This window comes from Drosophila virilis, chromosome 5 (genome assembly GCF_030788295.1).
Source record: "Drosophila virilis strain 15010-1051.87 chromosome 5, Dvir_AGI_RSII-ME, whole genome shotgun sequence".
NCBI classification, from domain to species: Eukaryota; Metazoa; Arthropoda; class Insecta; order Diptera; family Drosophilidae; genus Drosophila; species Drosophila virilis.
In genome coordinates this window covers 9,733,388-9,750,316 of record NC_091547.1, presented here as the reverse complement: position 1 = coordinate 9,750,316, position 16,929 = coordinate 9,733,388, and the positions used below count along the sequence as shown (strand labels likewise).

At 40.5% G+C, this 16,929-nt stretch overlaps 1 protein-coding gene across 28 annotated transcripts in view; it reads right to left on the bottom strand.

The window, feature by feature from the left end:
- The window catches only part of lola (longitudinals lacking), an 82,769-nt gene extending 70,348 nt beyond the window's left edge, over positions 1–12,421 (bottom strand). For 6 of the 28 annotated variants that reach the window (XM_070209553.1, XM_032436107.2, XM_032436106.2 and 3 more), the window contains exons 1-2: positions 10,455–10,768; positions 62–518 (exon numbers count right to left, since the gene is read on the bottom strand). In XM_070209553.1, coding sequence (XP_070065654.1) covers positions 62–235 — 174 coding nt within the window. In that variant the 5' untranslated portion in view covers positions 236–518; positions 10,455–10,768. Of the gene's footprint in view, positions 1–61; positions 519–967; positions 1,157–1,735; positions 1,933–10,454; positions 10,776–12,272 lie in introns of those variants that run through there. The other 22 variants (XR_011416818.1, XR_011416819.1, XM_032436104.2 and 19 more) reach the window with 11 other exon arrangements.
- Positions 12,422–16,929: the final 4,508 nt, after the last annotated feature.

Genomic DNA, 16,929 nt, shown 5'->3' with positions numbered 1-16,929 from the left:
ACAATTTATATATTAATAAATTTTACATTTGTTACGTTTAATTGTATGTTTGTTTACTTACAGCAAAATAGGGACTGCATGCTGATAGTACCACCTTGTGGGCCTTGAGAAATTTGCCCTCGGCAGCGAGCGTACAATCGACTAGTGTCTCATTTTCTAGCAACGTATCAAAGACGCTGATTAGCGTGCTCTGATGGTTATTCCAGCGCAAACAAAACTGTTGATCGTCGTCCATGTTTGCCCCGAATTTTTAAACAGTTTAAAGGAAGGAGAAGGGAAGAAGCCTTTTGCCGACCGTCGTCGTTCGACGTGGCTCTGCCGCTTGGAGTTGTGCTCTCTGCCAGGCGCGTTTTTCTTTTTGCAGCTTTCAGGAAATTACAGTTTAGTGTCGCAGGCAAGGTTGATATATGCTTTGTTTTTGTTTTGTTGTAAGCTTGTTGTTTGGTTTGTCTGCTTTATCTTCTGGCTGTTATCTTCCTTCTTGTTTTTGTCAAATGCTTGTAGTTATGTCAGTTTAACTGCAAATGCAATGGAAAAATAGCACAAAAAAAACAGTTAGTAATGGTTGCCATACAAATAACTAGACAACATTTCACGCAAATACACGCACACACACACATTAAAGCAAAAAAAAAAAAAAAAAAAAACAATAGCAATTAATTACTCGCTTTTATGTTTTGCAACTAGCAAGCGCTTCAAGGTCAAGTTCATGTTTTATTTCAGCTACGGCAAGGCAACAAAAAGCCGCCTAGTGTCTCTTTTGCACACACACACACACATTCATACATAAACGCTCAACAGAGCTCGAAAATTCAGTGAGATTATTATTTGCATTCTTCATACGTATAAGCACAAATCTATATATATATTTATATATGTATATGTTTATTTTTATCTACATATGCAAATTACACAGCTTCGGAATTGCTTCAACACACGCACATACACTAACACGAATGAAACATACTTTTCCAACACACAAAAGCGCCCTCTGTGACGCCTAAACACACAACTGCGAATGCAATTTTTTTTATTCTTGTTCCGTCGCTTGCTTTCAAATACTTCTATCTTTGCTTCGATTTTTTTTTGTCTCCTTTTTTGTTCTTTTCTTAACTTTGCTCATTCGAACGGCACTCGCCACCACACCACTCTCACTCAACAAATGAGAGCAAGCGATAGCAACGAGAGCGCAAGTACAAATACTCGGCTAACGGATTTTGTGGCGATGTTACAGTTGCTAGTGTTGGAGATCGATGGAAACGATAAATGACGACGAGACGTTGCGACGTCGACGCGTCGTCGTCAGCTAACGAGGCAGCAGGCAGCATGAAACATAAAGAGGGGAAGTTTCGCAGTCGCAGTCGACGTTCGCGTCGTCACTGCTGCATGCACAACTACAAACGTACAATATATGTGAACGAGATGAACGTGTGTGCGTTTTCAGTGTGGTTTTTTTTTCCCCCAGTGGGTTTTTCGTTGTGGAAAATTTCACAAGTAGACACACACAGACACACAGAAACGTTTACGATTTTCAGATAATTTTAAAGTTGAAGAATGAAGCAATCGCTGCCTGTCACATATTTGTGTGTGTGCGTCGTTTGTTTTATGATGCATTTAAAAATAGAACATTTTTCATTTGAAGCAACACTCATACATAATACAAATGGGGGAGACTTCGCATAGAAATAATTTCACATTTTGTATGTCCATATTTATTTTCACTTCACAAACTTACTTAATAAATTTCTTAATGCACGAGAAAAAACAATTTGTTTTTCTATATGATTTAAGCGTTTGTTGTTGTTGCTGCTGCTCAATGTGTGTGTGTGTATGTATTGTATGTAATTTTTTGGCCAGCACACCGCACGCGTCGCGATCTGCCGTGCACACACTAAAACCAAACAAAAGCTCCAAGCGCACGAAAGCAACTGAAACGACGTAAATGTGCTGGCGACTGAGAGACCCTTTTTCATTTTCGCCGCGACGCTTCGTCGACGCTCACTCATTGCTCTCGCTCTCGACGCGTTCGGTTTGGCATGCTCGCCCGCTCACTCGCACACACCAAAATGGCCGACCAGTGCGAAGTTGCTGAGAGCGAGCGGCGTCCCTGTGTGTGTGTGTGTGTGTGTGTGTGAGAGAGTGAGCCTCACATATGTATTTTGGGGGCACGTTATGAAATTGCCAAGTAGGCAGACGACTGGCAGCCCAAGGCAGGTAGGCAAAAGGAGCCTTTTAAATGCATTGCAGTGAGCGTGCCAAAGAGCAGAGCAAATATAACGGGAATACATCCCGAACACATACACACGTAAGCAGGTAAACAGACAAACATAATGCGAGCAATTGAATTCGCCGCGAGAGCCAGCCAGCCAGCCAGGCAGCGATTGATAGAGAGAAAACGTGGCAAGAGTTTTTGGAGTCGGTTAGTAATGCCGCCGCTGGGTCACATTTTCAATTTTCAAAATGGAAGCGAAAAATATATGAAAAAGCAAATTAAGAAGACTGATGCCAGCGCGGCGAATTTGCATGGAAATTTTTAATGAAAAGGGGAGCGCGCGCAGTTGCATCTTGTATGCATTCTTGTTGTTGTTTTCTGTGCGTCCGTTTCCTGCCGTAATTTAATCATCAACATAAAAAAGAGGTGGAAAGCAGCAGCGGCAACGACAGCTGCAGCACACGCTCACTCGCTTGTTCGTTTTTATGGCCCACGTCGGTAAGGAAGGCAGGCAGGCAGGCAGGCAGGCAGGCAGGCAGGCAGGCAGGCAGGCAGGCAGTCAGGCAGGCAGTCAGACAGGCGGCGGACAGGCCGACATAGAGAAGTTCTATAGAAAACCTAACTGTGCCCATGCACAATTCTCTAGCCACAATGCGCGCAACAGAGACAGCATGATGTGCGCTACGTGACGCAGAACAGAAGACGACGACGACGCTGGGTTTGCTTTCGGCTTTTCGCTTCGGGCTCCCTTTTTCACAAGTTGGTTTTTTTTTTTTTTGCCAAGTGAAAAGGAAGCAGCCGATCAATATAAAATATAATGGCGAAAAACACATGCTGTGCTTGTTGTTAGGAGTTGCTGGCTGAGCACAAGGCGAAAGAGGAGCAAAAAAGAGATGCCAGAGCAGGAGGGCACCGTTAGGCGGACGGTTACATTGTGTGAGGGATCAGTTTTTTCTATTTACATACGTTTGCTCGTATGTATGTATACCTATATATGCATATGTATGTGTGTGTGCGAACTTGTGTGGCCTTTGTACATAAGGTGCGAGTCATGCGCAGTGGCGCCATCTGTTCTTAGTTAGAGTAACTCTTACCCCAAGTGGCAGCGACGTTGACGGCGACAGCGACGCAGATGATGCATTGGCTAGACAATGTCGACGCGCTCTGCCGTCGTTCGCCTTAAGCTGAGGGTTTTTCCTACGCACACACACACACACACACACACATATATATAGAACAACAAAGCAAAAGGGATTTATTTTAGTTGTTATTGTAGTTCAACAACAGCAGCCGACAGACGCCGAGGAGTAGTAGGTAAAAACGGGCGGAAGGGCGGCTCGCTGCCAACGCATGCAGCGACTGCAGCCGCAGCAGCAGCAGCAGCGTCAGCGTCAGCATGAAAAAGGATCTCTCTCGCTCTCCCTCCCGCTCTCCCTCACGACATTTTGTGACGCACGCTCTTTGCACATGCAAGGTTTTATTTTTGCGCAGATGGTGGAGGATTATAACGAAAATTGGGATCCTTTTTTCCCAACGCAGGCAGAGAGAGGCAAAGCGTTTTCGTTGCCGAGCATGTTGCTCTTTGTGCGGAAAAAGTACAGTTGGACCCCACAGAAAATGTTGTAGAGATGACGCGCATTATTTGCGCTTTGGGGGCGCTCTCTCAGCGGATGTGGCAACCATGCAGCATAGAGTTGTCGAAAAATGTTGCCGATTGTGAATGAGCATGAGAGTATGAGTAATATCTGGGCTTGTATTGAGGTCTACTATCAAACGACGTCCAAACAATTTCTTTACGGAACGTTGTTAGCGAAAATCTCAACTTTGTTTATTTTAGCAATTTGCAATTAAAATGCGACGGAATTGCATTTCCGATACATCGTATTATATGCAATTGCAGACATGATGAAATAGATGCGAATGAGTACTTATAACATAATGTAAGTACTTATAATGGAATGTAAGTACTTATAATGTATTGGGATCTACTATCAAACGACGTCCAAAATTTTCATATGCGGTACGTTGTTAGCGAAAAACCCAACCTGAGATATTAATTTAGCAGCTGCCGTTCTTGGGTTGTTAAGATATGGATAGAATATCCCTCAACACCTCCATTATAAGCAATTGCAACACTGAGTTTAAAGATAGTAAAATGAATACTTAGAAATAGATGTGTATTGCATATGTCTATAACTAGATTTTTACAAACAGGTGCCAAAAATACCGGAAATTGTATAAGTTTATAACCTCAAAACGAGGCAAAGCGAGATTTATCGATTATTCTTGTGGGGGAAACACGAAAAGTTATCGAAATGCAAAAATCTATTCTAAAGGGGTTTCGGCTTTTATAATCTCTTAGTTTGACGCGTTTTATAAGGACTTTATCTTGATCATGGTATCAGATGCATTCTACTTTCTTCTAAATAGATTTTCACAACTTTACTTAATCCCTTTCAATCAATTTGTAAAGATTCTATTGTTTACAGCAAAATGTCATTTTTGATGTTCTTAATCTTATTTGATATTCAATAGACTGCATTGTGGAGAGATCTACTATCAAACTAAAGCGTTATCAAAATGTCACGCAATGTTAGCGAAAAACTCTCCCATATCATGATATTAATCTAGGCACTTGAATGAATCGCAGTTGTAAGGACACAGAACTCATTAAATCAGGGATTCAAATGCCAACAACTTGAGTGCCGTGCATGATGCAAATCGGGTAAAAAAAGAAAAACCGTATATATTTATATAAAAAAAATGGAAAAAAAGGTTTTATGCTAAGCACGCGCCAGACGGTTCCTGGTCCCAGGATCCCAAAGCAACCCCGAAAACTGGTTAGGCCGGTCTAAGGCAAGGGCAAGAGCGAGTGCGAGTGCGAAGGGTACATTTTTTGGGGGTTGCAACCCCTAAAAGTGCGGCCGGAGATCCCCCCAACCGCTCTACCGTAGGGGATCACAGCGTCAACGAACAACTGTCCTGAGCTCCAGGAAGTCGAGGGGCGTACAGAAGGGACTATGGAGTCTATATACATATATATATATATGAGTTTTGGGACTTGGTATGAAGACGAGGGAAACATACAAAAGCTTAAGTAAAGAAAATTCTCTTGGAGCTAAGAGAGAGAGATAGAGAGAGGGAGAGAAAATAAACGTTCAATACGTATTTTCTGCAGCCTGCTGCTGCTGGCAATGCTTCTTCTTGTTCTTTTCTTTGCTGCTGTTGTCAGTTTTTGTTCTGGTTGGTTCTGTTCTAAAAAGTCAAAAGAAAAACCGGTTTCGCAAAATATACAAGAACTGTGCCATTTCGAAAAACGGGCGGCAGTTGCGCGAGAGTTGGCAGAAAAACCAGTTTAAAGAAAAATAAAACACACACACACACACAGAAAAATCGACAAACGCGACTGAAAAACAAATTTAAAATGGAAATAACTTGAAAAAAAAAATATATATATATATATATATATATAAATAAAAATAAGAAAAAATTAAAGAAAGGAGTTCTTGCTAAAAGCGAGCAACAAAAACAAAAAAAAAAAAAGTTACCCCCACAAGATTTGCATAAAGTGGAATTTATCTGAGCGGCACACACACACACACACACAGTCACAAATACAGACATAAAATTTGTATATTTACGACGTCGCAGTTGCCGCTGACTTTCAATAATTTAATTTCTGGCAGCAACAACAACAACAATAGGCAAAGAAGGAGGTGCAGAGAGGGTAAAAAAAAAAAGAGAACTTGTAGCATTCGCAACAGAGTCTAAAAAAAAAAAAACAAACCGAAAAGAAATCGAAACGTAGGCGTCGCAACCTCAACTTCAGCCTCATTCGTCGTCTTCTGTCGCTCTTTTATAATATGAATCGATTTTTATATTTGTTTATGCCAACAAACATACCCTACATATTGCATTTAGTCCCAACATAGACTTATAATTCATAATGCTCCAAATTTACAGATGAAAATACGCAGAAGGTTTGCGAAAATTATTGAGATTTGTTGTAAATTTCGATTTCTGGAATGACCCATTTTGCAAGAATTTACTTATCTAATTTCTAGAGCATGCTTTTTTCCTTTTTGAACGTTCCAATTTGCATAATTCATTTCCATCTATGTTTTCCTTTCGTTTTACATCTATTTTTTTGCTATAATCTTGAGACCTACATATATATAGATCTATATACAGATCTATATATACAGACTTATATCTCCCAAATTATTAAAGTTGATCTCTGTTATCGTAATAAAAATCTATCTAGTTCTTGAATTTAAGAGGGTTTCCATATAACCCTAAAGATTTCAGCAACACGTAACAGTTTCTTTCCTGACCGCTTGTTATTTGTATTATCATCCAGAAATAACCATTCGATATATAATTTCATTTTTCCTTGTTATTAAATATATCCATTTAGCAGAGAGCTCAAATTGAATATGAACAACTCTCAATAATAAATCACAAATCGAATAATGCATCATTAGCATATGATATTGTAATATTTTGTATATGCACAAAGTTTTCCGTTTTCCTCAGACTCAGCCTCAGCCATTTACAGGTGAATCGCAAAGTCGTACACAGGTTTTCTGCTTTTCTGCGATGCTCTGGCAAAGGCAGAAAATGTCGTTTTTGCCATTAAAAGCGGCCAACAGAGAAGAAAAACGAAAACTTGTTTTTTGTTTTATTATTTTTTTTTTTATGCCTCAACAAGCTATTCAAAATGTGAATGTTAAGGGCTTGTGTTTCGAGTTCGAGTAAAGGGCGTCTCTGTCGCTCTCGGCAATGGTTGAGCGGCGGGATTGCAAGGGGATGCAGGGGGGGGAGCACAGCTATGGGATTTTTATCTATCCGAGTAAATGTGTCTGTCTGTTTGCTGTTGAATTGTGCCTGCGGCAGCTCGACTCGACTCGCGAATGATGATGATGATGATGATTGTAATGACGATCATGATGAGGTCCGAACTGTGCCCACTCGCCGCCTCTGCCACACCGCCCGCGCCCCTCGCTCGCACTTCATCTGCCAATGTTCTCCTCCATCTGCATGTGTGTCGCGCGCTTGTTTTGGGCATTTTGTAATTTGAAAATGTGGTCACGCCGACTTTTTAAATAGGTGTGTCTGTGTCTAGGTGATTTTTTTTCCCCCTTCCTCTACTCTATATGACAGGTGATGTTTGGGGCGTTGCGCATTTACACATTAACATTTGCATAGGATTTTTTTTATACCCTGAATCCATTAAAAATGGGCAAAGGGTATATTGTATTTGTGCAAAATCCAAACAGGCAGAAGGAAGCATCTCCGACCCCATAAAGTATATATATTCTTGATCAGCATCAATAGCAGAGTCGATCTAGCCATGTCCGTCTGTCCGTATGTATGATGTGGGTGCTCCTATTGCCTGCGCAGATCGAGTTTGTTTCCGACAATCGATAACTTACTCCGTTTCGAAGCGATATCGATAAAAATCGATAACAACTTTCTGTTTTTTGAGCAAATTGGGTAAATAATAAGAGCTAGAGTCACCAAACTTGACATATAGCTTCTAAAATAGAATATATATATGCATTTGATGTTGGAAGAGGAGAGTTCAGGGTATCCCCTAGTCGGGAGCTCCCGACTAGCAACTTTTACTTGTTTTTTGTTAAATTATATATGCTGCTATATATAATTGATGTAAAGCGGTAACAGGAGAGCTAAAACTTGATCTTGTTGAATAGTGCAACAGACTTCTTGCTGCCTTATTGAAGGAAACTTCAAGTTGGTTTCTTAAACTACCGCAAAATTATTCAATATATGCTAAACAAATCAAAAGATTGATAAACAATTCAATTTTCATTTACAATCTCTTTAAAAAATTGAATTAAATAAGATGCCAAAGCTTATTTTCCAGATCTTTCAATCTAATTTCCTTGAACAATTATTCTTAACCATCTTCAAGGTCAACAATTTGCATTAAAAAACATGCAACAACTAAATATTTGTAAGTAAATTGTCTGTAGGCCGCATGAAAGTGAAATTGCGAAGAGACTAACTGAAGTCACAAAATAATCAACAAAAATATATATAAAAAAAAAAAAACAATAACAAGTTCAATGAACTTTTTGGCCATTGGCACTCGCAAAAATAATAACAATAGAGACAAGAAACTAGCAAAAAACAAAAACAAATGTATACAAAATAAAAGCAAAGAGCAGCCAACGATAACGGCCTACAAAAGTCGCGTATTTTTTTTTTATTTTGCACGTTTTCATATTTTCGTTTACTATAACAGAAAATAATAATTATAGAATAAAGTCTGTAGGGCAAAAGAATTTATGGCACACGCGACCAAAAACGTGTAGGTCAGTGTAGAAATTGAAGAGCACAAAAGAAGACCAACAAAATAATCCAAATGCAAGGTCGTTACGTTAAAGACGTGGGTGGTTCAAATTTGATGACACGCACGCACACACACACACACACACACACACACACACGTATATCTCTTAAAAGTTGGCCCAAAAAAAGAAATAATAAACAAATCACAAGTACTAAGCAAAGATACTTGCGCGTTTTTGCATTCTGTTTTGCATGTGTATTCTTCATATTCTTCTTTTGCTTTTGCACTTGTTGCGCAAAAGCTTTTATTTTTCTTGCTGTTGTTGCTGCTTTTCTGCTTTTCTGCTGTTGTGCGTGCTGGCTCTCATTATTATTGTTATTATTGTACTTTTGTTATTCTGCACATGTGCGTAGAATGTAAACAAATGAAACTTTTAAGCTACATGACAAAAAGTTCGGTGCGCGCGTGAAATTTGGCAACGTCGCAGCGTGAACGCATATACACACATAAATATATATATGTATGTATGCATGTGTGTGTGTATGTTTGTCTGTATATTAAACATGGCGTGTGCACATAAAGTGAAAGATTATAAAAGCGACAAAGCAAAGTGTCTTTGTGTATGTATATGTGAGTCAAAAAACAGGCCGAAAATATGAAAAATGAAAATGTAAACGTGTCTGTAGAGCACGTACATATGTATTTACGTACATAAACCAACAACAACAACAGCAACAATACCAGAAGGCAGCCGCAGCGAAGTAGAAGTGTAGCACAAAGTGGAAACAAAAATATGTGGCGGGCGGTCGGTCTCTCCCGTCCGTCCGTCCGTTCTTCCCTCCATCCACTGGCAGCAACGAAAAGCTACAAAGAGAGCATACGACGAAGCGCCAAAGCGCCTGTGAGCGCTGCTGCTGCTGTGTGTGTGCGTGTGTGAAAAGTGCAGAGAGAAAATTTCACGCTTTTTTTATTTTTTTTTTGTCTTGTACAAACATAAAACGAAAAGCAAACGAAGTCAGCAGCCGACGAAGTGAGCCAAAGTGAGAGGGAGTAAAAAGAGAGCGTTGCCAGCCCGCCAGTAGCATTGAAAAAATATATTGTATTGTTGTTGTATGGTGCTGCCACGGCTGTTTCGACTGGGTTGCCCATAGGGGGGAAAAACCAAGATGGCGGCTGTACATAGAGCTCAAAACAGCGACACATTTATTTTTTTCTTGTTTTTTTTTTGACAACGTGCTTTTCAACAATTTACCTAAAATGTTTATTCATACCAAGACAAAAATGATTATACATACGCACACATGTACACGTTGTTGTTAATGCATTGAAAAGCGCGCTTTGGAAGTTTATGCTGCTGCTGCGCATATGTATATTCGCCAATTAGTAAAAGCTTATGTAACGAACGGTAGTCGTCGTCGCACTCACTCTTTTTCACACAATCGTCAGGCTGGCTGCATACGAATGGAGAGAGAACGTACAATTTTTCACAGCGACACTTGACCTCATTTGCATGCATGTTTGTGGGTGTGTGCGTGTGTGTGTGTGTGTGTGTGTGTTCATTAAATTAATGAAAATTGTTCCCTCATTACTTCAAATTGCATACACACATGCCCATGTGTATGTATGCGCGTGTATTAGTTTGCTGTTGCACTGAAAAGCTTTTGCAATGCAGAAAAGCTTTCACAAAAACGCATGAAAAATCGATATGAAAGTGAGGCGCTCACCAAACTAATACACGCATGCAAAAAACGTTGAAAATATTGATTATATGCAAAAACACACGCACACACACACACAGAAAGAGCGAAAATGAGAGACAGTATATCATCAATCGCACATATTAGAAAGTACAGTTCTAAGTCTATTTAAAAATATATACATATAGGTCTAATGCATTTTAGTTGCTTGTTTTAAAGGTATACACACCGAAATAGAATCACAGGCAGCACATAGTCGTCGTGTCGTTTTGATTAGATTTTTTCTTTTTTTTTTTTTTCTTTAAAGAGCTTTGCACATCAAAATTATGTTAATACACATACACAGAGAGATAGAGATACGCACGATTTGTATATGTGTAAAAGCGCGCGGTAGAAGAAGCAATAAAATTGAATTTATTTTTATTAAAAAGCCAAGTTTTTCAGTTGTGTGTATGTATGTGTAGTTTTCCTGCTGCTGCGGAGTAGCAGCCCGCACAACAAAATGCGAAACGCGCGGAGCCACTGAAGAAAAACTGACGACTGACGAGCGCGCACGAAAAGTTTTCTGGTCTAGCCGCCGCGCTAACGAACGAAGTTCCGAACGAGAGCGAGCAAGCGAGTGAGTGTGAGTTCAACAAAAAATACCCAGTTGCGCTTGACTGCATGACAAGAGCACTGCTTACTACCTTATTATTTCATGCACAGCATTGGTTCTCATATCAGATGCTTGCCCATTTTTCGAGTGGTCCTAAGTTCTTAATGCAATTAGGTAATTAATCCCATTAGAATATTTAATGTTTTGCCATTGCAATGTACATACATTATATATATAATACATGCTGTCCAACTGGGTAACTTTGGCGTTCATGCACATAATATGTGTGCGTCGCGTGAGTATGTGCTTTGTATGCTTGGCGCGCGCGCAGAGTTGCCAACACCAATACGAAAAACTCAGCGGCGCATGCAAATGAAAAACTGTTGTTGTTGTTTATTTGTTGTGCCTGATAAAAAGGCAGGCTTGGCAGCATTCATTAGCAGAGTTTGTTTAATTGAAGCAACTTTGACAGCTAGCGCCACAACTATTGATATAAATAAACCAAAAATCATGCATAGATATGCTTATGTATGTATTTGCCAGTAAGCTGGCAACTCTGTCTATGTAGTGGAGTTCAAAAATATCATTCGTTGTGCTCGTTCGTTTTTGTTGTTGTTGTTGTTGTTGTTGTTGCTAACAGCGTCGCTCGCTCATGTAGGGGGCGAGATTTTGTGTATGAGTTTTTGCCAAGGCGAAGCCATAATGTTCACAAGAACAAAAACTGCCGTTGCTGAGCTGTATCTGTCTCACTCTCACTCTTTCTCTCTCTCTCGCTGGCTGTCTTTCGCTCTCTCTGTGTCTCCTTTTCTATGGATGTTTAATGTGTGTGTCGTGTGTGTGTGACGCGAAAGGAGAGGGGGGAGATATATACCATGTAAAATGTATGCATTGCATTTTGTACTTAAAAAGTGCAAATTATTTTGTGAGTGTGTTTGAGTTGTTTTTTTAATGATCGTTCATGCACACACACACATATTGCTGATTTATTTTAGGTTCCAGCATGACTTCATCGGAAACATTTTCGTGCACCCTTGCCCCCACTATACCTTTTAAAAGCATGTGTGTGTGTGTGTGTGTGTGTGTGTGTGTAATTATGTATGTACCTCAATTTTTAACGGTGTTGCGTTTATGCCTTATGTATTTGTAATTAACGCTTTTATGTGAAATTCTACACGCTTAATTGAAAAGCTCTAAGCGATACTAATTGACGAAATGGAGACAGTTTAAGGTGCGAATTTTATTTTTGGCAATATCCGTGTTTTCCGTACGAATATTTAGCGATCAGCTGTTAAAAGGACGAAGAAACTAAACGTGCAACATATGTACATACATATGTATGTATGGTATATGTGAGTATACGCTGCAAACATATGTATGTATGTGTGTAATGTTAGATATATGTACATACATATAACTGAAATAGCAGCACGTTTCGCATAATAATTAACTCACCTGCATTCAATGCAAAGCTCTCTCTCTCTCTCTCTCTCTCTGTCTCTCTGTGTCCAACACCTCCCATAGTTGTTAAGCAAAAAACTTCAAATCGGTCACGTAGAAGCTTTTTCCTTACATTTACATTTGACTCTTTTGTTACATTTGACAAGCGGCGCGTCGTCGCCGTCGGCTTCAGCTGCACTATCACCTAGGCCGCCTGCTGCAATGGCAGCTGCGACACACACACACACACACACCACACACACGCACGCGTGCGATTGCACGAGAAATAAACACACAAGACAAGTGAAATTCAAACACTGACAGTTATCTACATACAAACAAACATATATGTACATATGTACATACATATATATTTATGTTATTTGCTCGCTGCTGATTTTTAATTATAATAAATTATATATTTCAACTGCGGCCTGTGGGCCATAAACCAAATCGAACGACTTTTGTGTTTGTTGCTATTGCATTATTCTTCAAGCTCACTTTATTGCTGTTTTGCCTTTATGTAAGCTAGTAACAAAGTGTTTTATTATTGTTGCTGTTTTTGTCGCCACGCTGGGTGTGGGGGAAATTGCTTGCTTGCGTTACGTTATGCGCCAAACGCGTTATTCCTGAGAGTTCCGTTTGTTGCTGCAATAACAGAAATAAAATCAAACTGTTACGGCGAATGCGAATGTGAGTGCGAGTGCGAAGCCAATGCCAGCCAAAAAGAATGAGAGTCGAAAAGCTACAAAATTCAAATACAGAAAAGCAAAGCATATGTGTGCATACACGAAGCTCAACGTTTTTGTTGTTTTCGCTGCATGCGAAAAAAACGAAGATCGCTCGTGAGCGGAGGCGCTGACTTTGCCTTGTGTACCTTTGCATATTTGCGTGAATGTGTGTGTGTGTGTGTGAGAGAGAAGAAGCGACATTTACACGTTGTTGTTATTGTTGTTGTTTTTTTTTTTTTTTTCAAAAAGGGAATGTGGAAGTGCTGCTAAATGAAAAAGCAAAGAAAAATTTTCACAAATGTGTGTTGTGTGCGTGTATGTTTCTAAATGTGTAAATGCATATGTATGTATGTATGCATTTACGTACTTATATTTGTAACAGAGAAATATGAAATAATCCAAATGTAAATTAAACATTGTATTATATATATTTTTTGTCAATCTATGTACACACTTGTTAAACTACTCCATAGATTTATGAGTGTGTACACTCTTAATGCAGATTAATGCATAAGTGCATACAGACATATGTATTTGTCTTAAGAGCATTATAATGTTAATTAGGAAATAAGTTTGTTGTGTGGCATAAAGACAATGTTGTCATATGCATATTTGTACATTAATCAAATAATAAACATTAAGCGGAACAATAAAAATTCCTCAGTAGAGAAGGTGTCAAGAAATGCAGAGTTCAAAGCAAGCCATTGAATTTGTAAGCCAGGGACGGACTGTTAAGCTGCCAGGGTCCCAAAAATATGTTAATACATAATAATTGTGACGTAATAAGGATGCATTCGTGTTTCCGAAACTGGAGTTAACCTCGCCTGTAAAGTTTGCACTTGGCCCTATTATCAACTATTCGGCTCAGGTTTCCGCTTGGAGTACCCGATCTTCGCACAAGCCGCTCCTGTAAATGTACAGTATGTATGTAATTACTTATCATATGAATCTGTTTGTTTCTACACTTGCGACTTTCTAATGGAGCGTCTAATGTGCAAACATACATACACACACACACTCACACATATGCATGTATGTATGTACGGTATAAATCTTTCCACTTTTTCTGACATTTTTGATTTTTTCCCTTTTGGCTTTTTGCATTAACAATTGCTCAAACTTGATTTGGATGCTTCTTAAAAATAAATGATTACTTGTTTAAAAGCGAAAAAGAAGAAACAAAACCAAAAACAACAACAAAATGTTAACCATAATTGCGTTGAGCTTCTAAAAGTTGTGCACATTATTAGCAACGGCGTCGCTGCCGCTGCTGGCGTCGCTGCCGCTGCTGCGCGCCGCCCGCGCAGTGCGAAGTTGTTTTTTTTTTTTTTTTTTTTGAGAGAGATTTTGGCGCGGCTTAAAAAGCTGCGCTGCAAGAAATTAACAACAATAAAAAAGTTGAAAATTGTTTGCCATGACAAAGAAAATAATCGTTAAGCTCAAGTTTTGCGGCCCGAAGGCGGCGAAGACAGTCGACAAAACTCGTTTTGGCTTTGGCTGGATTTGTTGTTATTGTTGTTGTTGTTGTTGTTTTTTTTAATGTCTTTTTCGGCAACACTTTTTCGTTTGCCCATTCGGCAGGCAAAGTGAAAATTGTATGCCGCGCCCCGTCGCCAGCAGCGGCAGCGATTACTTTGAGTGGATCGCCACAGAAATGCCAATCTATAAAGCTGTTCATAGTTAAATGCGGCGGCTTGATCAATTTTTCAATGATTTTCTGTACGAACTTCGAAATGAGTCACCTGCTGGCCCAATGATGCGTGGGTGCGTGGCTGTGTGTGTTGGCTATGCACATAGACAGAAACATGCATGCATATGTACATATGTATGTGTGTGTACATCTTTATGTTTCGTTTGTGTGTGTGTGTGTGTGATTTTGCCTGTTGCTTTATTCTTGAAACTTCGCTGGGTTTTTACGCCGTTGTTTGGTGCCTTGCTTCTTCTTTTGGCGCACACAGCTGTTCCATAAAAATTCCTTAACGTTTAATTTTAGCAACAGAAATTGCACGAGAGGGAAAAATGTAAGAAAAAAGTTTATTTTTATTATTGTGCAAACTCATTTACATGCGCACATGCAAAAACCAACAACAACAACAACAACAACGACAGCAGCAAAAGCAAAAGGAAGCAGCCAAACTTTAAGTGCGAGCGAGAGGAAGATAGAGTGGGAGAGCACACGCCAACGGCATGCGTGGGAGGGGAACGTCAACTCTACTCTCGGCTATGCTTAACCTTGAAGTCATCTTTTCTCTGTTTGTTCTGTATTCGCGCGTTCGCTGCCACTGACGCTGACGCTGCCGCTGCCGCTGCCGCCGTCGTCGCTGCCGTTGCAGCGCACATGCATGCAAATGTAAATTTTGAAATGCAAAAGCCCAACAACTACGGCACATGGCTGCGTTTCTATGCATTTGCCGAGAAGAGCAGATGTGAAACGATGGGCTCCCCTCTTAACATTTTCCTTTTTTTTTGCGCCCCTCGTGCACACGTTCTCTCCCACTGTTGTTGTGGCTGTTCTTCTTCGTCTTTTTGTTTCACATTAATCTGTTTTTCGTGTATGCGCTCGTGTGTGTGTGTGTGTGTGTGTGTTTGTTGGGTTTTAATTCTCTCTCTCTCTCTCTCTCTCTCTCTCTCCCACTCTCTTTATTTTTTTGCATTTCATGTTCATTTCCTTTTGTCAATTGAATTTAATGGAGTTGTGCGGCGGCTCCGGCCTAAAAATGGGCGTCTGCGCCAAGGGTAGAACTCAGATCGATCAACTTGATCAGAGAACCATGCAAGCGGGGCCTTAGGGGTTGCTCGTTGGCCACTAACCGAAACGGAGGGAGCATCTGTTGTTGCCGTTCGGCAGCTGTTCTGTGCTTGTTTTTATGTTTGCCCTCTGGGGGTAGGAAAAACCCAAATGCACCATACCCGACCAGCCGACCACGACCACGCCAGGACCCTGCTGTCATTCACACGCACACACACACACACACACACACACACAGACAACAGGGTTGCCTACCGTTGGCGGTATCCAATTAAGGAAGTTGATATCGCATATCGTCCAAATAAAATGGGTATGTTTGTCAAATGTTATTCAAAGTTGGCTATTTACACAAAAAGCTCGGGTTACATGAAAGCTCTCTTGCTTAAACGGATCTGTTCGTAAGCTCTGCTTACTTTTTCGAACAAGATGCTCTCTCTCTCTCTCGAGCAAATGCTCCTTTGATAGAAAGAGAGCTTTTACTGTACCATAAAATAACAGAATGCATCAAAATACATATATTATTTTAATCTGCTCAATTTTGCAACATGTCAGCAAATACATATATGCAGCTCACTGTTTTTTCGTCTTCTTCTTCGTCTTCTTCAGCCAGGGCTCCCCTACGCTTGCAGTTTTAGGGGTTGATATGCAAGTTCTCTTTGTTGTTGTTGGCCATTTTTCTTCTTTTGCCCAGTGCAAAGTCCATTTGCTGTTGATCAACGGCAGCTGGCGCATGTTGTCAAGTTTTTTTCTTCTGTTGTTCTGTTGTTTTGTGGAGCCTTTTAAACAACCCCCGTTGCCACATGCGGATCTCCATGTGGCAGCTTTCCACCCCAAACACACAAAAGTACGCAGCAGAAACTCGACAGGGCCACCCTCGCACCCTAACGTACACGAACAGCCCTACCAAGGACCAAGGACCACCCGCCAGCGTCTGCTTGTGATCTGAGGCGGCTGCTGTTGCTCCACGTTAGGGTTGTTCGTTTGGTGCGTGTCCTTGTCAAACGCAAAAGCTCTCTGGTCCGTACATTTCCGTTGCTTTAGCAACCCCTCCCCCCCATTAAAACCGAGGGTTGAAATGCGATTGCTGCCACAGAGGGGATCATGCTTGGTTGCCGTCGCTGCCAGACGCCCGATGAACGTTGCCACACGCTTGACGCCTGACGCTTAACGCCCGGCCACCCCCTCGCTCGCA